At 43.1% G+C, this 22,549-nt stretch overlaps 1 protein-coding gene across 1 annotated transcript; it reads right to left on the bottom strand.

The window, feature by feature from the left end:
• Positions 1 to 263: 263 nt before the first annotated feature.
• Positions 264 to 20,977, bottom strand: Lrrc52 (leucine rich repeat containing 52). The gene is made up of 2 exons (XM_013021785.1): positions 20,356 to 20,977; positions 264 to 589 (listed from the first exon to the last, which is right to left on the bottom strand). The coding sequence occupies exons 1-2, from the start codon at positions 20,975 to 20,977 to the stop codon at positions 264 to 266; spliced, it is 948 nt and encodes a 315-aa protein (XP_012877239.1).
• Between the last annotated feature and the right edge of the window lie 1,572 nt (positions 20,978 to 22,549).

Raw genomic sequence — 22,549 nt, 5'->3', positions numbered from 1 at the left:
TAAAAAATAGTGGATTTGTTTTAGGGTGGGCCTTCTCAGCATTGGGAAGAAGCTAACTACTTTTCTATACTTCCTTCTACCCCATGGTGTTGAGTTTAAAAAGGTATCTTTAGGCTAGTGGAGCAGAAGGGGCCAACCTCTGAAATGACCATAAAACATTTTATTTATTTTACTGAGTGTCTACAATCTCTAAGACAGGGGAGGGCAGGAAAGAAAGCAAGAAGGCCAGAGATGACATAACAAGTTATTTATTGACCTCTGGCTTAAATCAGCTGAGGGAACCCACCAGAGGCAGAACTAGTCCTGGAATAAAAAATCCTCCTGGTGACTTCCACCCTATTTCCAGCCTCGTCTTCAGACTCATCCTCACTTGCCTTGCGGCTGGCATGCTGGTAGAGCACAGCACACACACCTGTGAGCCAGGCGGCCACAGTGCCAGCGGCGAAGATGCAGAAGCCGATGAGCAGCAGAAAGATGTAGTCCTGGCGGTCCAGGTGCGTGATGCACATGTACCGGAGTGGGTTCCCCACCTGTGTGATGGGCCACCCTGTCAGCTCTGAGGGCTCCATGCACGTGGCATTCTGATCATCTATGAAGAAGAACACAGCAGGCAGTGTGCTGAAACAGCAGAATTCCCAGGATCCTAAAGCCAAGAGGAGACTTGGGAGAGAAGTGGCCCTCTGGAATCCTAATGTTCAAAGTGTGCTCTGTGGCCAGCAGCATTAGACCCAGTTGGGCTGCCTGGGAATGCAGAACCTTTGGCTCCTTGCCTGGCCTGCTGGGTCATGTCTCAGCCCCCTATCACTGGGGGAGGGGCTGTGGTATAATTTGGTGGCACATTGAAATTTGAAAAGGGCTGGGCCTCAGCTACTTCTTTCTCTGAGCTGGACCTGCATTTTGGTCATGAAAGTCAAATTTGCTTTGTAAGGATTGTTACAGAAGGAAAAAAAACCACAGCAGGAGTCAGTAGGTTGGAAACTCAAGTAAGATACAGTGGAGGCCTGGGACTCCTCAGATGTCCGGCAAGGCTCTACACCTTCTCCTTCCTTTCTCCCTTTTCTTTTCTTTTTCTTTTTGAGTCTGGTTGTGGGGACTGAACTCTGGGCCTGGGCGCTGTCCCTCAGCTCTTTAGCTCAAGGCTAATGCTCTACTACTTGAGCCAAAGCGCCACTTCCGGCTTTTTTCTTTTTGCTTATGTGGTGCTGAGGAATCGAACCCAGGGCCTCATGCATGCAAGGCAAGCGAGCCACCTTCCAGCCCCCCTTTCTCCCTTTTCTTGACCCAACCTTTTCTCTTTCTCTGTGCCTGTGCCTGTGTCCAGCAAGGGACCATCCTATGGTTTGGATTCGAAATGTCCCTGCAAAGGATCATGTGGTAAAGGCTTGGTTGCCATTGAGAGATGAGTGGATCATGATGGTGTTAACCTCATTAATATCCCCAGATTAATCCATGGATTAATCCCCATTCAGTGGGTTGAATGAGCTGACTGTAACTAGTGGGGTGGATCCTTATTGGAGGAAGTCTTATCATTGGGGCATTCCTTTGAAGGGCTTCTCTTATCCCAAGAATAGCCCCACTCCTTTCCTGGCCACATGAGGTGAGCAGCTTTGTTCCATGATGTGCTTCCTGCCATGACATTCTGCTTTAACACAGGCTCAAAGTGATGAGGCCAAGCAACCATAGACTCAAAACTCCAAAACTATAAGCCAAAGTAAATACAGACCATTAGTGCCACCCAAGAGCATCACAAACCATTTGCTTCAACTCTGGGAGGCATGAGATTCCATGGAGATGTTTCTGGTGCATTCTCTCTGTAGGAGAAATCAGGAGATCTCAGGGCAAAGAAGTCACCAGAAGAAGCAATTCTGCTTCTCAGGGGTGGTACTGGCATTCACTGGCTGATCACATGGACCATATGAGTCTTTGGTCACTTTTAGCAGCTGACTCAGCTCCCTGGCTTCTCTGATCACCTTCCTATTTCTAACACCATGGACTTCAGTACATAGTGGAAAGAAAAGAGAGCTCAGGAGCCAGACAGATTAGAGGTCCAATCTAGATTGTTACTAGCTACTCTTGCAAACTTCAACAAGAGACCTGGTTTTCTCTTTGAATTCTACTCCTTCCTTTTACAAGTGCACAGAATAATACCTATTCTAAGGGTAAAATAATACCAGTCCTCAGGGCAGCAGACAGGATTGATAGACACAGGTGAGAAGAGAGGCTAGCGAGCCAGATGTGCAGAGTATTTGGTGCCTCATTCTTGGCCTTGCATTTGTTTTTTTTTTTTGCCTTTACTTAAGCCACCATCCTGATGCCTGCTCAGTCCTGCACTAGATTGTTGAGGTCAAGCTAGTGTTGAGACCAGGGCTTGAGAGAATCACTACAATCCTAAGCTTTGACTATGCACTGATTTACAAATTTTATCTCAGGAATAGCTAGAGGTGGGGGTGGGGGAGTGGATGCCTAGAGAAATTTCATAAGAGGATTTTGGGTGGAGGGAGGAAGCAGTTGAGTTTGGGTGAGCAGAAAGGCTGTGGAAAGTCTGTTCCACTGGATGCCATTGCTGATCCTTGCTTCTGTGTCAGAGCTCCTATAGGAAAAGCACATCCCGGACGACACCTTGTGGAATATAATAGTGTGGCTGGCAGACTGGCAGGGGAGACTGGGACCCTGGAGGCTAAGCTAGCACAGGGGCTGTCAAATCACTATTAGCAACAATTACTGAGGAAAGGTGAGGAAGAAGGACCCTATAGACTGATTATAGAAGGGTGGAGGGGGGCAACCCTGCTCCAAGGGAGAGCATTGAACTGGAGGGATTGGGGATGTGAAGAAGAAGAAACAAAATTAGGCATGTAGACCTCTTTCTGGTCAGTGTGGCTACAAGTCTTTGGGAGCTTTCCCAAAGGAGGCTCAAGAATGTAGCTGGGGCCAAAATTATTGGGTCACAAAAGCAAAAAGTGCCAGAGACACAGGAAAGAAAGAAAGAAAGAAAGAAAGACAAAGAGAAAGAAAGAAAGGAAGAAAGAGAGAAAGAAAGAGAGAGAAAGAAAAGGAAGGAAGGAAGAAAAGGAAGGAAGGAGGAAAGAAAGAAAGAAAGAAAGGAAAAGAAAGAAAGAAAAGAAAAAGAAAGAAAGAAAGGTGTATTTGAGAAAAGAAAACTGGGATTTTGAGGGTCTAAGCAGTGTGTGGGGGAGGGGTTAGTCTCATCCTATTTTTAAAAAGATTTAGCTTTTAAATTGGGGCTCTGGCGGCAGATCTGAGACTAAACATTAAACACACACTTCCCCATTTTGGAGCATTAACTTTGAAAGGAGCAATTAGGTAGTGATTTAAATGCATTGTTCGACTGCTGGGAAGTGAGGGCTGTGGGTGGCTCTGTTGGGAGGGAGGCCTGGGTTTTCTAGCACAGCGTTCCCCCTCTCCCTCCCCCTATTTCCAATGCCATCACGGTTTGGATTCTCCCCTCCCAACCTTCCTGCTCCATGATTCCAAGTTTCCCAGCTCTGGCCGTTTCACACATTCCTGATTATCTTCCCTGCCTGAATGAATACCTCCCAAAGTCTAGCTTTCCCTAGATTTGCCCTGGCTCCAAACCCTCCCGCAATTCCCTGGTGGGCCTTAGAATAACACTCAGCCCACATGGCCTGTGAGACAGAGCCTCTCAGCATCTCCTTGCCAACCCTTCCCATGGCACTGACTGGCCTTCCCAGTGTCCCCCCCCCCACCCACAATCCCCCCTTATTCCAGTCCAATCAAACGACACATTCTGCTGTCGGTACATCTGGCTCTGGCCCCACTTTAGCTACCTTTGCTACACCACTGCTTTTGCATCAATTGCTTGTTGGTCCAGTTTTCCCAAGAGCAATTTCTTCATCATCCTTTACTCCAAGGAGCAACAGTAGGATACTCTATCCCCCAGCAGTGGCTCAGAGGATGTAATTGTTGCTACTCCTGAACTCATCCAAAGCATTTCCTTGAATGCTTAGTGGTGACCTGCCATGTCCTACACAGTTGTTATTGTCCTGAACATCTTTTCTCCTCATCAAGGCATCAGCTCAACTCTTGAAGGCATCAGCTATGTTGGATAATAATAATTATTATTAATAAGGGCAGTTATTTGATGACACTAATCTGAGATTAACTCTACTGTGGTTGAAAACATACTGTCAATTCTGATCCTCTGACTCTCTGTGAGATTTTGCTTTATGGCTGCAGAAGGTCAATTTTAGTAAGTGTCCATGTATTCTGCAAAAGTAAACTCTTCTGAGTTATTGAGTACTTCGTTCTGTATATGTTCATTAGGTTATGGTTAGATCTTCTAACCATTTCCTTTATTTTTTGTTGGTATTGGGTTTGAACTCAAGACCTTTAGTTTGTTAGACAGGTGTTCTACCACTTGTGCCATTCACCACTCTTTGCTTTTAGATTAACTTTTGGAAAGGTCTAATCTTTTTGCTTGGGGCTTGCCTCAGATCACAATCCTCCTACTTATGACAGGTAGACACCACCATACCCAGTTTGTCTGGATGAAATGGGCGTCTCCCTAAAATTTTGTCAGGCTGGCCTCAAACCATGATTCTTCTAATCTCTAATTTTTATAAGAAGTCAGGATCACACATATGAGCCCTCATGCTTGCCTTTTCTAACCATTATTGACTTTTTAATCTACAAACATCTGTCGTCTCTCACTTACTTTAAGTTCCTATGAAGACATCACCAGTTATGATATGAATGTGTATTTGTATAATCCATTTAGTTCTATCAAGTTTTACTTAATGTTTTTTGAAACTATGCTATTAGATGCATAGAAAGTTGTAAGTGAAGTTTTGCCCTTCTATTGTTGAGGAATAGTTCTCATTTCTAGAAATGTGTCTTAAAGTATATTTTGTTGCTGGGTGCAGTGGTTTATACCTGTAATCTAGATACTCAGGATTGTATCTATCTATACATAAATGTACATGTTCATACACATATATTTTTTTTGGTCTAGCTTCCATAGATGAATATATATATATATATATGTGTGTATATATACACATACACACAAACATATACAAACATATATATATATATATATGTTTTTTGAGCTTTGTTTGTCTTGCTTGATATGATGTCATCCAATTGCATTCAGTTTTCAGCCAATGGCATGATTTTTTTTTTTTTTGGTTGGTCATAGGGTTTGAAATCTGGGCTTGGGCACTGTCCCTGCGCTCTTCAGCACAAGGCGAGCACTCTACCACTTGAGCCACAGCGCCACTTCCGGTTTTCTAGTGGTTATTGGAGATGAGTCTCAGAGACTTTCCTGCCGGGGCTGGCTTTGAACTGCGATCCTTAGATCTCAGCCTCCTGAGTAGCTAGGATTACAGGCATGAGCCACTGGTGCCCAACTGGCATGATTTTATTTTTGTTTATGGCTATGCAATATTCCACAGTGTGGGTGCATCTATCTATCTATCCATCTATCTAGCTATCTATCTTCTTTTTCACTCAGGGTGCTGGGCACCTTGGCTGATTTCTTCTTCTGACTATTGTGAACAACACTGCAATAAACTCTCCTTTTGGCTTTCTTCTTCTAATTTCATTTCCTTTTATTTAGCCTATTAGTCATACATTCTTCTATTATTCTGGTATGATGACTTTGAAGACTAAATACCCATCTACTGATCCTGGCATACTTAATGCATGATAATATCACATGAACCCATTTATACAATTCAGTTTTTAGCCCTACTGTGGACCATCCACAGGTAGTTTGAAATAATCCCATGCTATAACAGTTCTCTCTGTCTTGTTGGTCTCCTTACCTCTCACACAGGGATTTCAGGTACTGCTGTGAATGCTGTGTACTATACAACTCCAGAGAGCTCCATTCACATTAGAGACAGGCCTTACAACCCTGTGAGATCTATTCCCTCAGCCTCCCTCCAGAGGGCTGAGGGCATCTGAGCCCCAGTTAAAGCTTCCAGGTACGATTACAGACGTTATTAATGTTTAACTTCTTGCAAATGGTTTCTGAAGAAACACAAACCTCTCCCTTGTTTCTTTCTGTACCAAGCATATAGTTCACAGGCATAAATGTCTTCTAGAACCAGATGCGTGGAGGAACCAAGTTTCTGTTAGTGCAAGAGCTCAGGGGGTTACAGTCTTGAAATCAGAGGTTCTGGAAAGAACTACTGTTTTCTTTGGTGTGCAGACGGGACCATAGTTTTATGAAGGTTCCTAGTGATATGGGGTGTAAAGAAGGTAGGCCCTGTGCAAAGTTCTCTGAGTTCCTGCCCTGATGACTGCTCAGGAACCATGATGACTACTAGGGTGGAGGATGGAAAACCTCAAAGGGAATGGCAGTATACAATGAGAGGAAGGGACTTCTCCAAATGGCAGAACACATTTCTCCTCATTAGGCCCTTGCCTACCTCAACATGATTTGTTTATGCATGTGGTCTTGTTTTCTTCCATCTAAATTAGGTCTTTATCAAGGAAAGCAGCTTCTCCTTGCTTGATCATAAACTATGGAGGGGTGAAGTTTTGTCGGTTCTGATTTCTGGGAGCATCCTCCACACGTATAACGAATGAATCCTAACAGACTGGAGCTCACAGTCTTTACATTGAATGATCACATTAAGTGTTATTTGTCAGCACCAAATCTTAGGGTCATCGTCCTTGACATGATACTCAGAGCTGGGCACGAGAGGAACATGGATGACTTAGCCAACCTTCATAACAGTCTACTAGCTGAATACTACCCCATGAGGGCCTGAGCAGGATTCAGTGAGCTGAGGGGAATGAAGTCCCTACAAGGCAGGAATGGATGGTCTGCATGTCCAAGTAGGAAGGTCAGTCATGACCTGTGAAGTGTACTTCTCTGGTCCCAGAGGACAGAGGAGGTGAGTCGTAGGCGAGAACTTCAGGCTAAATGCTGTAGGCATGATATCAGATGTTATCTCCAAGCACTGTTGGAGATCAGAGACCCTATTTCCCCCCCTCCCCACTTTATATCCTAGTGCCTGGCACATAGTAGATAATCAGTAAACGTCTGCTGAATGTATACATAAAAGAATGGATTACTCTCTTATAGTACTGCCTAAACTACATGTTTTTTGTCTGCTGTTTCAGACAGATTACACAACTGGAATTTGAAAGGATCGCTACTCTATTCTGTGGTCCAGAGATGATCCCCTAGAAAGGAAACTAGACTGAGCTTTAGTCTTTTGTATGACTTGTTGCATATAATCATGACGTATAGGCAGAAATTTTTCTTTTCTCCAAAATACCTTCTTGTGTGCTTGCCAGGACCTAGAATTCTGTCAGCAGGAGATAAAAACCTTTCATTTCGCCAATAAAACAAGACAAAGTGTAAAGTCTTCTGATAACTGAATTTCTTCACAGAGGTGAGCCTCTGCTGCAGGCTTCTAGAGTAGGTATGAGAGATAGGGAGTGAGCTGCCATGGGACAGCATGGGGAGACGGTATGAGGAGGTTCTTGAGAGCTAAAGGCAAATTCTAGTTTCTAGTGAGAGCTTGACCTTGAGATGGATAGGCTAATAACTACTCATAAGCCCAGAAAAATCAGATACTGGATATTTGTCCTCATGGATAACAATCAGTTAAAAAGTCCAGAAGGTTGGGCTGGGAAGGTGGCTCAGTGGTAGAGCGCTTGCCTTGCATGCATGAGGCCCTGGGTTTGATTCCTCCGCACCACATAAGCAAAAAGAAAAAAGAAAAAAGCCGGAAGTGGCGCTGTAGCTCAAGTGGTAGAGTGCTAGCCTTGAGCTGAAGAGCTGAGGGACAGCACCCAGGCCCAGAGTTCAGGCCCCACGACTGGACCCCGCCCCCCAAAAAAAGTTCCAGAAGGTGAAGGCCAGGCAGACACCTGGGAGTCCTCCTTGCTGCTTCTCCTCGGTCACATATTCACACCACATGCACACACCGTCAGTGCTATCCTCCAAATATATCCTTGTTCTTAACTATTCTCACCATGTTTACCTAACCCTGGTTACAGCCACCATCCTCCCTTGCTTGAACCATGTGACCCTCCTGACTCACGCCTCTCCTTGATATAGCAGTGGGAGCAATCTGTCAGTCACACAATCTGTCACTTCCAGGGCCTCTCATCATACTTAGAATAAAATCAAAAGTGCACTATGGCTTATTACCCTATGTGATCTGGTCTCTGGTTAATTTTCTCCCTTATTCTTTTCCTTCCTCCCACTTCTTCCTTCTGCTCTAGATATTCTCTCTGTATAGGGAGATACTCCTCTACCTCATGTCATATTCCCTGGCATGCTCCTGTCTTTCTTTGTTCTCTGCTCAAATGTCACCTCCTTGGGACCACCTGATTTAATGTATGTGCATTGTTCCTCATCCCAGGTGCCTAACATGTACTTAATTTTTCCTTTGGTACTTGTTATTGCCCGAATTAATGCCATATGATTATGTTCTTCCTTGCCTATTAGTTAGGTTCCACAGCAGCAGGTCTGCTCACAGGCCCTGGCACCTAGGAAGTGCTAAGTAACTATCAATGAATGAAGGCACTCAGGTGCAGGCTGGATTCCCTAACCCTCATAATTGTCAAGTGGGGATAATTACATCCAACCTCAAATGCTGTGGCCAAGGGTTTATCTAATTTGACTTTAAGTTGGACCTTAACCATGTTTAAATTGTATGCATCATATGTAGTAGACCTTTCTTTTGTTAGGTGGAGGGGAAGGCCAAATCTATTCTGGGATATAAAAAGATGTTGCTGTGTATGGGCCACTCATTGTTAGGTGCTGTCTACATTATGTTATTTTGAAAGATTTAACTCCTCCTCCAATGCTGTGACACTCCCCACACCCCATGTCAGTCTACTTCCTGTGGATGATGGCCCCTGCTTTTTGTCTTGAAGCCCTACTGCTCTACCATTGTCTGCATCCCACGGGCACTTAGAATCACCCCCAGGCCACTGAACTCTTCACTTTACGACATTGTCAGCATTTTGGCGGTGTTCTCCATGTAAGTTATTTTATTTTGTTTTCATCACAACTCATGGGAGTAGGTATTTTCTGGACAGGACATCTGTTTCATGGTGGTTTTCCTCATGGTCAAATGGTTGGGAAGTGAGAGATGTAGGACTAAAAACCAGGTAGTCCAGGGTTGGAGGTGTAGCTTGATGGCAGAGTATTTGCCTGGAACATGAGGTTCTGGATTTGATCTCCAGCATTGGAAAATAACAACAGCTACAATAACAAATGGCAGCAGAATACAAACTCATAAGTCTGAATCTAGACTTAGTTTGCCTTCTCAATGAAGATGTAAGCATCTTAAGTACAGAGGCATATTTTATTATTGCCTGATAGGACTGATACTATAGAAGCATCACAGATAAATCGGTGATACTATATACTTTGGCAGAAAGCCATTTTTTGTTAGTGAGGCTCTCAAATGGGTGCATCAATCATACTGGTCCCACAGTTGTCACACTTGTCTCTGTCTAGGCTTATCCTCACTTCTTTCTCTGCAGTCCTTGAGGAAAGAGATGTACATTGCCTCTCAAGGCCTTCTCTTTATATTTTTAAGAAAAACTATTTATTCATTTATTTATTCTTGATCGTATTTTGTATATTTTTATTTAAATAGTTGTACAAAGGAGTTGCCATTCAACAAAGCAGTTAATGAATACAACGCATCTTGGTCAATGTTATCCCTTTGAATATTCTCATTCTCCCTCCTAAACAGACTTGTACTCAGGCCTGGGAACTGTCCCTGAGCTGCTTTGTTCAATGCTAGTGCCTACCACTTGAGCCGCAATTCCACTTCCAGATGTTTTTAGCAATTAATTGGAGATAAGAGTCTCAACAAATTTTCCTGCTTGGGCTGACTTTGAACATGATCCTCCAATCTCAGCTTCCTGAGTAGCTAGGATTTCATATGTGAGCCACTGGTGCCTAGCCTGCATTGGATTTTTTTTTACTGCATTCCCCCCCCCCCTTTTCTTGTCTTCATTTGTCTAACCCATTCCTTTGCCTATACCACCCTGCCCTTTTCAAATATCCATGTCCTGGGATCAAGGCCTCCTCTCACTTCACTTATTCTCTAATCCCTCTTGTATTTTCTCCCTTTTTCTTTCTATCAGCAGATAAACAAATCGTTGAGATCTACTTCCTCCTAAAATATACTCTTGCTTAACTTCAGCTATCATTCTACCACCATCCGTCCATAGCCATACGTCCTGTAAAGGCAACATATTATTTACTCCTTCACTTGCTTGCACTACCCCAAGGTAACTCTTCTGAGATACAGTTTTTGGTGCTTCCTGACCTGCTTCTGTTGTTTGAATCTTGGCCTCCATGCAGTTCCTGTTTTCTTATTTCTTTTACCTATCAATATGATGGCATTCCCCAGAGTTTCTGGGTGTGGCCATTCCACTTTCATATTCTAAAGTCTCTCTCTTTTTTTATTGTGAAAATACTGTACAGAGGGGTTACAATTACATGGGCAAGATAATGAGTACATTTCTTATCAAGCATTGTAGCCTCTTCCTTTGTTTCCCCTTCTCATCCCTTCCTATCCTCCCCCACCCACTCCCCCCCAAGCAGAAAAGATCAGATAAGGTGATGTTAAGGAAATGAACCCTAAGATATGTATGCAAATGTTTTTTTTCTTTCATGCGATTGTTTCTAACACATTTATAAGATTATTTCTAAAGTCTCTCTTTTGGCTGACCTCATCTTACGTTTGGTTACAGTGGTCACTAGAGACAGAGTGATTTCCATGACAGTGATATGTCATGCCTTATTCTCTATTCTGAATTTCAGGCTGGAACATCCAAATGCCACTAGCTTCAGAGGAACCTGCTACTCAGTAAGTTCAACATAAGCCTTGGTTTCTCCCTAACTTCTACTGCCCCTTCTTCAAGAGCACTGCTAGATTTTGGATGTTGAATGTTCCACACAGGTCTCTATGTTGAGGCTTTGTCCCCAGGGGTAGCATTATTGGAAGATCTTCAGGTTACTGGGATACAATTTCAAAGGGGATTTGGGGCCCTGGCCCCTTCCTCTTTTTCTTTGCTCCCTGACTTATGATATAAGCAGTTTTGCCTTACCATGTTCTCCTGTCACGATGTGCTGTCTTGCCACAAGCCTAAAAATAGGGCCAATAATTGTGGAATAAAATCTTGAAAACTGTGAGCCAAAATACCCCTTTTCTCTTTGTACGCTAGTTATCTAGCTGATACAAGTCTCTTCCTCAGAGAGGCATCCACAGTGGTTCAAATCAAAGTCTTTACAGGTATTGTTCATTTTTCCCTTGCTTTTCATTTTCCACATCTCATTTAGTAAATTCATTTAGTAAATAGTTACTGAGCATTTTCTCTTGTGCTAGTTTCTGAAGATTCACGTATAAAGTCACAGAGCTTCTAGTTTATCAAGAAAGACAGAAATGAAACTAGCAAAAATTTACTAATTACTAAAAAAATTGTTCCAGAGGCTTCTTAGGGAGTATAAGGAGCAAGGAGAGGGTCTAGTTCAGTTCTCAGTCTCGTTTCTCAATTTCAGATGTTTCCTCTCACCTGTCTTCACACCTCCATCCCCACTGATGCTTTAGGCCCCCATATTCTGTCACCTAGATGCCTACAGGAGCTTTTTCCCCTAGCACTGCCTTAAAACTTCCTCATGTCTCAGAGCTTTGAAGGTCCTTCATAACTGAACTCCTGTTTCTCTCGCTGCATCCACTTTGCTTGATTCCTCCAGGATGCAGAGCTCTTTACTTCTAGAGATAAGAAAAGTGAGGTTGGTTGCTTGACAAGACTTGTACGGCCGGCCGTGTTTCAGAGGCCTGAATGATTCTGGGGGAGCTATGAGGCCGTGAGAAAGGCTCTGGTGTTTCTGAGGTTGAAAGAGCCTTAGATCAAATACTCTCAGGGATCCCACCTGGGCCAAGTTAAGGAGGCTATCAGAATCATCTAGAACCCTGCCCAATGCACACATGCTGGCCTCTTACATTCCTGCTTGGATCTTTTTTTTTTTTGGACCACTGATTCAGATGACCTCTCATTGTCCTCTACCAGCTACTCTACCAGAAGCTACTACTTTAGGCCAGAGGAGTTTGTTGTAAGGTAAGTAAGTCAGGCTGACAGAGCAGTTTATAGGTTTGGGACTATCTGGTACCTAGCCACTTGATTTTTTTTTTTTTTGTCTTCATTTCAATTTCCCTGATTGAGGAGGAGGGTTAGGGTTAATAGCAGATTAGGATGAGGACCTGAATTCATTCTGGAAATCTGCGTTTTGGCAGGTGACTTTGTACTTGGTGAGTTGAAATGGGGCCATTATCCTATTAAAGCCATCTTAACACAGGAAGAAATGGCCTTGAAATGAAACTAACATATTCTTTGCTCGAAATGCCCTCAGAATGACTTGGCCCCGAAGCTGCGCATGACCCAAGCCATCTGCTTCCTGTGGATGTCCCAGGATGCCGTTGTCTACACGCCTCTGCAGTTCTCTTGCCCAGACTCCTCCTTGATGTTTAGGCCCACATCATTGAGTTCAGTTAGGACTAAGGACTGTAATTTAACAGCTGACACAGAGGGACCTTCTGTTCTCAAACTGCCCCATTCCTACTCCCTGGTAGCCAGTCTTGTTCTGAATTCTGATACTGTGTTTATTGTCAAATTGTAAGTGCCCCTTAAAGGAGATAGTTCAGAAAACATTATTAGCCATTAATCTCAGAGAAAATCGGCTTATTCAGCAGTTGAAGCAGCCCTGGAAGGACCAGAATACAGGACATTGCCATAGGCTTTCTGAAAAGTGGTTTACAGACAAATAGGCTGGCAGCTCAGTGAATCAGAATCGCAGAATGTAAGGCCTGGGTTGCTTTGAGGTCCTCTTTTTGAGTAGTAGGAGGAAAGTAAAGAGAAGAGACTGTTGAGATAGAGACATTGTTCTAGCTAAGTTGAATTTAGTGAAGACAGGAAGTGTGAGAGTGTAGGAGGAAGAAGGCTGGATGTGGTGGTGCATGCTTGCACTTCTAGTTTCTCAGGAGGCATCGGTAGGAGGATTGAAATCTAAGGCCAGCTCCAGGCAATGCTTGATACTCTATCTACAAATAGTGGAAGGACAAAAGGCTGGAAGTGTGGCCAAATGGTAGTGCCCCTGCCTAATAAGCACAAGGCAGTAAGTACCTTCCTGTACTCCTCCCCACCTCCCCCGCCCCCCCAAAAAATTACAGGAGTTAAGAGGCTGTCTGCTTCTTTAATTGCTTTTCCTAATTAGGTGGCCTCAACATTTTCACTAGGAACGCCTTTATCTCAGTGCTCTTACCCATCATGTACTTACTCAGCAGGTAGTCTGTTTAATAAAACTGTTCACCAATTGTGAGTGTCTTACCTTCCTATTTAGGTCTGCAGTCTGCCAGCTAGAAGAGACCTTTGAGAGCTTCAAATCCTGCTCCCTTGTTCTAGGCAAGTGCTCTATCAGTGAGCCATAGCCCCGTTTAATTTAATTTCTTTATTTGTCAGCCATTGGGCTTGAACTCTGAGCCTGGGCACTGTCCCTCAGCTCTTCAGCTCAAGGCTAGCACTCTACCAATTGAGCCACAGTGCCACTTCTGGCCTTTTCTGTTTATGTGGTGCAGAGGAATTAAACCCAGGACCTCATGCATGTGAGGCAAGCACTTTACCACTGAGCCACCTTCCCAGACCTGCTCCTTTATTTTAAACTCAAGAAAAGTGAGAGACTCAAAGTGGGGAAGTAAAGATCTCAAAAATCTCAGTAGGATTGTTATGACCAGGACAGGTCTTCTTGGCTTTTAACTCTATTCGTGTCTCTTGTATTCCTAGGACAACTTATTAAATACAGGAAATAAATAAAACTATACAACATTCTATTATGATGTTGGCACATATGAGCATATAGTAAACGTTATAGAGTGACATACAGTGATGTGCTTTACATCAAGGAAATATAACTGATGAAAAATACTGAACTTGGATGTCAGGATATCTCTGTGCTGGGTTTGAGCAGAAATCACCTGCCAATGAAGATACTTATTATGGTCAAATATGAAATCTCCCCAAGTATCTCATGTGTCTTGGTCTACAATGAAATGTTCACACGTGGTTGTATGGGAAAGTGATTTCATCATGACCTAATGAGTGGATTTATCTGTTGATAGACTCACAATTTAATGACATTTATTGGGAGGTGATAGAAATGAGTTACATGGAGGAAGCTGATGGCTGGGGGCATGTCCCTGAAAGGTACACTGTGTCTTAAATCCCTCGCATTTCCTCTTTCTGCTTCTTGGCCACCCAAGGTGATCAGCTTTGCTTCAGCGCACTCTTCTGCCATGATGATCTGCCTTATCACAGACCATCAACCAATGGAGCTATCCAACCTATGGACCCAAAGCTCTGAAACTGTAGGTGAAGATAAATATTTGCCACAATAACAACAACAACAAAAAATGGACTAATAGATACAACTTTGGATTCTAAAGTTCTAGCTTAAGCATCCTGAATTAATAGGCTGCCCTGACCAAGATGCTAGCACTTTCCCTGTGTGACACAGTGTCTCACGTGGATAGTAGCTACTGTACTGGATACCACATATATAAACAGTTTCCACCATTGATGTCCAAACTTCTTTTGGACAGCACTGAACCACTGGCTGTGGAGAGGAAGCCAAGTTCCTCATGTTCAGGAGCTTAGCACTCTTGAGTTTTTGAGAGCACCTTGGGAGGCATTCAACCCTGTCCTGCTAGAGGAAAAAAAATCTCCTAAGAATTCAATTGCCACTCTCACCTTCAAATAGAATTGATGACTGGAAAAATTATAGCTTAAGCCAAGGATTCGTTCATCTACTTGCTAACCTGGGCTAAAATAAAATGGAATGCATGTGTCTGTTTTAACCCTGTACTGACCATAGAGCAGTGTGGTAACTGACAGATAATATACCTCCTATTTCTGCTATTTATTTCTTGCATTTGGAAAGGGAGTATGTGAACTCTTTGAAGACTGAATACTTTCCATTACACATGGTTGGTATGCTAGTGGGGAGTTCCTTTTGAGTTAGACCTTAATAGTAGCACTGACTATCCTGTTAGGTTGAAAAAGTTTCAACATTTCCAGCATAAACATTTGTCTCCCTCTGTACCCCTCCATGGGCAGACTCTGATACAAAATGAATTAAGGAAATGGAAGGAGATATTATTACCTTCCCATCCTTTTTTCTAACTCTCTTCCATTTCCTTTCAGGACTTCTGTTTCCTTCAAAGTTCCCTACCACTACAGAATTAACCTTGCTCAATTTTCTGAGAACTCATTACTCCCCTGATATGAGAGCTGGTAAAGGCATAAAGCACATGTATCATTCTTTCCAGAAGTTCAAATAGTTTTTCAAGGTCCTCTTTAAGCTTATGACATTTGGGGAGGGGGACAATTTCGTCTCACAAGTACGGGGGCAGATTGGGAGATATTGGCACAATATCTCCCAATCTTAGTACTCTTAAATCACAAAAGTGTACTGTTTCTTCTTTTTCCAAGGCCTGTTGACCCACAGTTGGACTGAATTCTTAGTCTTCATCTATATGTATAACACTATTTATCTGTACCTGTCTCTCAAAATGTGACTTCCATTGGGAAGTGCTGTAAACTCCAGATTCAGGTGACTCAGGAGCAGACACCTTGCTGATGTTGGTTTAGTCTTGAGACTTACAGCTCAGACTGATACCAAGCCCTGGTTTGGTTTCCAGTTTGTTCTCCGGGGTCTGGATTCCTGAATTTATAACTTATGAAGTACTAACACCTGCTACTCATCTTTCCTATATATTGTGTATAATCCACCCTGCCTACATCTTTCCAGTCCTGTCTTCTAGAGAGAATAATGCCTTGTCTTAGAGTTCCACATGAGCCTTTCTGAAGTCTGCTCCTTGATTAGAGGACTGCTTGACTTCCGACTGCTACTTTCTATTTAGTATCTTAGATTTTTCTTACATCTACCAGTCACTTGTTTATTGAGTGCTTATGGTGTGTCAAGCCTGATGTTAATAACAGTTCATAAATGTTCTCATTTTATCATTATGACAGCTGTAGGTGGGTTGGTTCTATTATTATCCCTGTCTTAAAGATAAGGAAGTTGAAGTTCAGAGAGGTTAAAGAACTTATCTGGGCTGGGTGCTGGTGGCTCACGCCTGTAATCCTAGCTACTCAGGAGGCTGAGATCTGAGGATCACAGTTCAAAGCCAGCCTAGGCAGGAAAGTTTATGAAACTCTTATCTCCAACTAACCACTAGAAAACTGGAAACGGTACTGTGGCTCAAGTGGTAGAGCTCTCGCCTTGAGCTGAAGAGCTCAGGGACAGGGCCCAGGCCCAGAGTTTTAAAAAAAAAAAAAGAACTTATCTGGTATCCTACAGAGAGTAAATGGAAGGGCTAAGATCATAACCCTAGCCTCTTTCACTCCAAAACCTGAGTTCTTAACACTGTCCCTGTTGCCTGCATGGCACCTGTCATCCATCATTGGTAGCTGTGGCTGACCTGAGTGCATTTCTAGGCAGTATTGGCTTCTTTTTCTTTTGTTTAGCTTTGTTGTACCTGACTAGATGCAGATGACCTGGAATCATCCATACACTCTCTCCACATATAGTCCTGGGGTTCTGGGTTAGTTATATCTATCAGTACTTGTTTGGTACATTAAAAAGGATGAAAGATAAACTGAATGGTAGCATGGGAGTCCATTATTTCACTCCCTTGCTTTATAAGAAATGTGTACATACCGGCATCCAGCTGTCACATTGCCCTTTAGTGCTAAAATTTTCCAGGGCTAAAGTATGGTATCTTTTTGGGTCTAATGTGAGCCTGTTTTTAAACTGGATTCTGCTTTGCAAACAACCATGTTGCTCTGCTTATTTCATAGAAATTCTTTCTCTATTCAGAAATGTGGGTACATGTGGAGAGATGTGTAGGCTGCATTCTAGACCATGCCAAGATCATCTTTTTAGCAAATGCGGTAGAGATAGGTGGTATTAGGTTCAAAGATATTAATGATCAACGTCAATAGTGTTCAATGTCAATAGTGATATTTCCAGCCAACAGAATCATTATAGGAGGATGATGAAATGAAATATCTTCTTTTACATTGAAGTCTGGCTGAAGGACAAGGGAAGCATCTAGTGAGTTTTGCTGTGTGTTCAGCTGTGTGTGTTTATATACAAGTTATATCTTTACATTTATATGCATATGTATATTGTGTATAGATAATTTGTAAGCAGATATGTATGTATATTTGTATACATGTGCCTATGGTGCATGTATATGTATACCTCTGTATTTATTTACATGTGTGTATTCAAATGGTTTGTATGTGTATACTTGCATGTGTGTTTATGTGCATACTTGTGATTATGCATATGTGTATGTGTGTATGCATGAATAAAGGCTCTAGTGAGAGCAAAAATGGAGGGCTAGAGTCATAGGTAGATTATGGTGAAACCTGGGTTTGCAAGGGAATATCCTAATGAGTTTATGATGGATAGTGCATTATTCAAGGAAAATTATCTTGGGTGAGTTCCATGTGGTAGCCAGGTTAGAAATAAAGCTGAATTGTAGATGCTATGGCCATGACTTTGTTGGTGGGAGTGTAAACTTGTTCACCCACTTTGGAAAGTAGTATGGGGGTTCCTCAAAAGACTCCACATAGAGCTCCCCTGTGACCCAGCAATCCCACTTTTGGGCATTTACCCAAATGATCACAAACAAGGCCACACTAAAGCTACCAGCACGACTGTGTTTATTGCAGCATTATTTACCATAGCTAATATATGGAACCAACCCAGATGCCCCTCAGTAGATGAATGGATCAAGAAAATGTGGTATATATATATATATGTATATATATATATACACACACACACACACACACACACTGGAATTCTATGCCTCCATCAGAAAGAATGACATTGCCCCATTTGTTAGGAAATGGAAAGACCTGGAAAAAATTGTACTAAATGAAGTAAGCCAGGCCCAAAGAAACATAGATCCCATGGTTTTCCTTATTTGCAATATCTAGTATATGTCTGAGTCAAGCAGAAAAGGTCAGATAAGGTGATGTTAGGGAAATGAACCCTAAGATATGTATTCAAATGTTTTTTCTCTCATGCAATTGTTTCTAACACATTTATAAGATTATTTCTTTGTTGCTTTGTATGATAACCCCTGCTTTCACTGTATTTGATGTCGGTATAATTTGTGGAGGGGAAGGTGAAAAACAAATGTCTAAATAGGGATACAGGTGGACCCATTGCAACAATGAGATGTTCAAGTTGTTATGTCGAAAACGAACCTTACAACTTTGGAGGGTGGGGAGGATGGGAAGGGATGGGAAGGGGAAACAAAGGAGGAGGCTACAATGCTTGATAAGAAATGTACTCATTATCTTGCCCATGTAATTGTAACCCCTCTGTACAGTATTTTCACAATAAAAAAATAAAAATAAAAAAATCAATCTTATCCTCTTTCACAGGCTGAATTTAAGAATTTGTATATATGAGAGAGAGAAAGAGAGAGAGAGAGAAAGGGCACGTATGAAAATAGTCATAGCTGTAAAGTTCTATAGAATATAAATGAGCTTGGGATCATTCAAATTTTAGAATAGATAACAATAGTGAACTAGAATAATGAGACCATGTTTCTGCCTGAATTGGCCAAGCAGGTTTCCCCAGGCTACCAAACAGCAAAGAGATGAGCAGATTAGCAGTTGTGGGGTATATGTGTAGGGGCTTACTGGTCAGTGGATGGAAGCTTTGCCTATCTCAAATATCAGTATTCATTCATGAGAAATTTATGAGCTTGATAAGGTAGATACTCCCCTCTAATGTCTTTGAAAAACATGCAGTGAAACAGAGCTGGTTTATAATACTTTCCATCATGGATTAAACTTAAGAGTCAAGGAGTCCAAAGTAGTCAGCCTGACAATTCTGAGAAGATGCAATTGTACAAGCAGAAAACTGACTATGGGAAAGTACATAGGGAGGAAGTGGTAGGCTCAGGGGCTATGGGAGAAGCCAAACAACTTCACCCTTCAGCTAGGGCAGGAGGCTGCCATAGCAAAATCATGGACACTGTTCAAGGAAAATTCGCATGTAAGTCTGGTATGGTGGTACATCTACCAAAGCTAGTTCCTTTGGTTTGTAACAACTAAGTCTGAACTGTCTGGCATCAGGGTCAGCTGCCTAGGGCATAGAATTTAAGGAGGCACTCATTCTCAGTACATTCATTCTCAGTGCCTCCTTAAATCTTGCATCCTAGGATTCTCAGGCTTCACTCTAGTCCAGGCCCTACCTAGAAAATCTTTTAAGGTATGCCCACTGGGAGGCCAGGAGAGGCATTTTTACTTGGCATTATCACAGCTTCCTTTACACCAGTTCTTGAAGTCCATCATTTTGGCCAGGAGTATTCCTAAAATATTTCCTCAGTGGAACTAACTTCGTCAGTGCTCTGGGATTTCTCTGAGGAGCTACTTCTTATTTGTCTGAAGTTCCCACTTGGCTGGGTTGCAATGCTGTAAGTGCAGAAGAAGCATGGAGGATAGGTAGGATGGGGAAGTCGGGATGGGGACAGTAGACAGAGGGACAGTAACCAGCTAGGAATCTCTCAGGTGAGATCTGAAAATTTGCCAGTAACATTGGAATCTCCCTGCTCAGCACTGTGGCCTGTTTCCACAGATTCATGCTATTTATTCCCTGCTTCCTTATGAGATCAGTACTGTGAAACTAAATCTGTTATCAAAAAAACATTTCTTCTTCTTCCTCTCCTCCCTCTCAGTCCAGGCAGTTTCTGTGCCTCTCCTTCCATCTTGCTGAACTTTCCCTTCTATACATCATACTCCTATTGGATCCTCGACTGCTTATAAAAGGCTGAATTTACTTTTCAACTCTGGAAAAAAATTCAATTACTACATTAATCAGATTAAAACAAGTTAATGCAATACACAGTATCCTTGTATTACTTTATCACTGTGCAATAATAGTACTTTATCATTTCCACACCATACATCATGTTGTTTGGCACACCATATATTGGATAATATTAATGTCCTAACTTTATGGGTCAGGAAACTGAGGGGCAGAGAAATGGTGGGTTTTCCAAAGGCAGATAACTTACAGGAGGCAGATTTGGACCAGAACTCAGGTCTTTGGATTCCTATTCTTGACTCTTTCCACCAAGCGTATTGCTGCTCCAGTCAACTCAGAATGATTTTAACCAGCTCAACCCAACCTTTTCTCCAAGTCTAACCCCCCATCCCTCCTTTTTGGCTTTGCCTTTTCTGAAACCAATTCCTCCTACTCCATTATATTTCCCCCTCACCCCCATCCAATCAATCCCTCACCTGGGTGGTCCAGATGGGACACTAGTAAATAGATGGCGAAGTCCAGGAAAGAACAGTTGCACTTCCAGGGGTTTCCACTCAGATACAGGGTCTGGAGCACCACAAGGTGATGGAAAGCAGTGCGATCCAAGGTCTGCAAGCCGGTATTTCTGAGGTCTAGGTACCTCAAAGAGCTGGTGTTGGCAAAGGTGTACTTGTCAAGAAATAACAGGTGAGGGTTGTTGGCAATGTTCAGCTGCACCAAGTTGCTGAGCACTGAGAAACTGAATGGGGAGATGGAGGTCAGGTTGTTGGAGCTGAGGTCAAGATAGATGAGTCTGAAGACCCCGATGAAGGTATAATCCAGCACTTCTCGAATCCGGTTGTTGTGACAGTCCAAGTAAACAAGGTCACTGAGGAGGCCTAGTTCCATAGCTGGCAAACTAGTGATCCTGTTGTCCTGCAGGGACAGCCGCCGAGTGTTCAGAGGGATGTCCAGGGGGTATTCCGAGAGCTGCATCCCTATGCAGGCCACTTCTTGGTCTTGACACTGGCAGTTATTTGGACACTTTGACCCTGATACCAGCCCCATCCCAAAGGAAAACAGTAACCAGCCGGGGCCAGGGCCTGAAGTAAGGGGCATAGTAAGCCAGGATTCCCCTCCTTCTACCTTGCTGCTGCAGGCAGTCCGTTGTCCCTCTGACTCAAAGTCTGCTGAGGGGTGGGGCGGGGCGGGGGAGGGACACTGGAAAGAACTGTAACACTTTAGCTTTGTGCAAAGCAATTTTCCATTACAGGAGAACTGAACAGAAGTTGAAACGCGAGGCCTGGTGCCCTGCCGCCAGCTTGGTAGCTGTGTGGCTTGCTCGCTCAGTCCCAGACTGCTGCTGGAAGCTTGCCTGCTTGGCAGCTTTGAAAGGTCTCACCCTTCCCCTGCCTTTGCAAGTGAAGGGGAGCCAGGGGAGAGCCACATGACAATGAGGTTGCCAGTTGACACCTTTGTGATGTCAGCAGCTTCAGGGGACTGCCTGGTTGAAGGGAAGTGAGTTCTCATCTCTCCTTCTGAGTGGTGTGTGTGTGGGGGGGTATGGTATATCACGGTAAGCTCTCTGTACCTGGGGGAGTCAGGGATTCCTGGATAGGGTCTTGTAGCCTGTGGATGTGGCCAGAGCCGGGGAGAGGGGCACACATGAGTTCACTTGGGGGAGGATTTCTGTGCCAGTGTGTGCTCAGAGTGTTGATACTGGCCCCTCCTTGAGGTAGTAGAGGGAAAAAGGCTACCCTAGACTTGTAAGTAGGCAGGTCCCAGAGGGGATATGAGAGGTCCCTAGCCACACTGCCCTATCCACTGATGAGCAGTGAAGGACAGCTGAAGGTCAGCTCCCACAGTGGTCCTCCTCTGAGTTCTGAGTTTGGAGAGGTGCCCATTATTTGCCATCCAGAAAAGCTGGGAAAGCAAGTTCCTCCTTTATAATGAGACAAGAGGCAAGGATTACCTCTGATGAGGTGACAGTCTCTTAAGATTTTATTCCTAGATTGTGTACACATCTCTGTATGCATTTAGAATGTACATGTGTACTTGTTTTTGTTTTTTCTTTCTTTCTTTCTTTCTTTCTGTGTGTGTGTGTGTGTGTGTGTGTGTGTGTGTGTGTGTTTCTTTGTGCCAGTACTGGGGTTTGAACTCAGGGCTTAGGAGCTAGCCCTTAACTTTTTTTTTTTTTTTTGCTCAAGGCTGATACTCTACCATTTGAGCCATATTTCTGGTGTTTTGGTGGTTAATTGGAAATAAGAGTCTCACTGACATTCTTGCCTGGGTTGGTTTTGAACTTCAATCCTCAGATCTTAGCCTCTTTAGTAGCTAGGATTACAGACATGAGTTATCAGCACTTTACATGTATTAGTGTTTTGGTGTTTTTTTTTTTGTGTGCTGGTCCTGGGACTTGAACTCAGGGTCTGGGCACTATCCCTGAGCTTCTTTGCTCAATGCTAGTGTTCTACCACTTGAGCCACAGCTCCACTTCCAGCTTTATTGGTGGTTTATTGGAGGTAAGAGTCTCATAGACTTTCCTGCCCAGCCTAGCTTTGAACCACGATCCTCAGATATCAGATTCCTGAGTAGCTAGGATTACAGATATGAGCCACTGGCACCTGGGCTATATTAGTATTAAAAAAACTTTTTATAAACTACTCCCCTTAAAACAAAACCTCAAATGTA

The sequence above is a fragment of the Dipodomys ordii genome, unplaced genomic scaffold, assembly GCF_000151885.1.
Source record: "Dipodomys ordii isolate 6190 unplaced genomic scaffold, Dord_2.0 Scaffold57, whole genome shotgun sequence".
In the NCBI taxonomy this organism is placed as follows: Eukaryota; Metazoa; Chordata; class Mammalia; order Rodentia; family Heteromyidae; genus Dipodomys; species Dipodomys ordii.
This window is presented reverse-complemented; position numbering and strand designations above follow the sequence as displayed.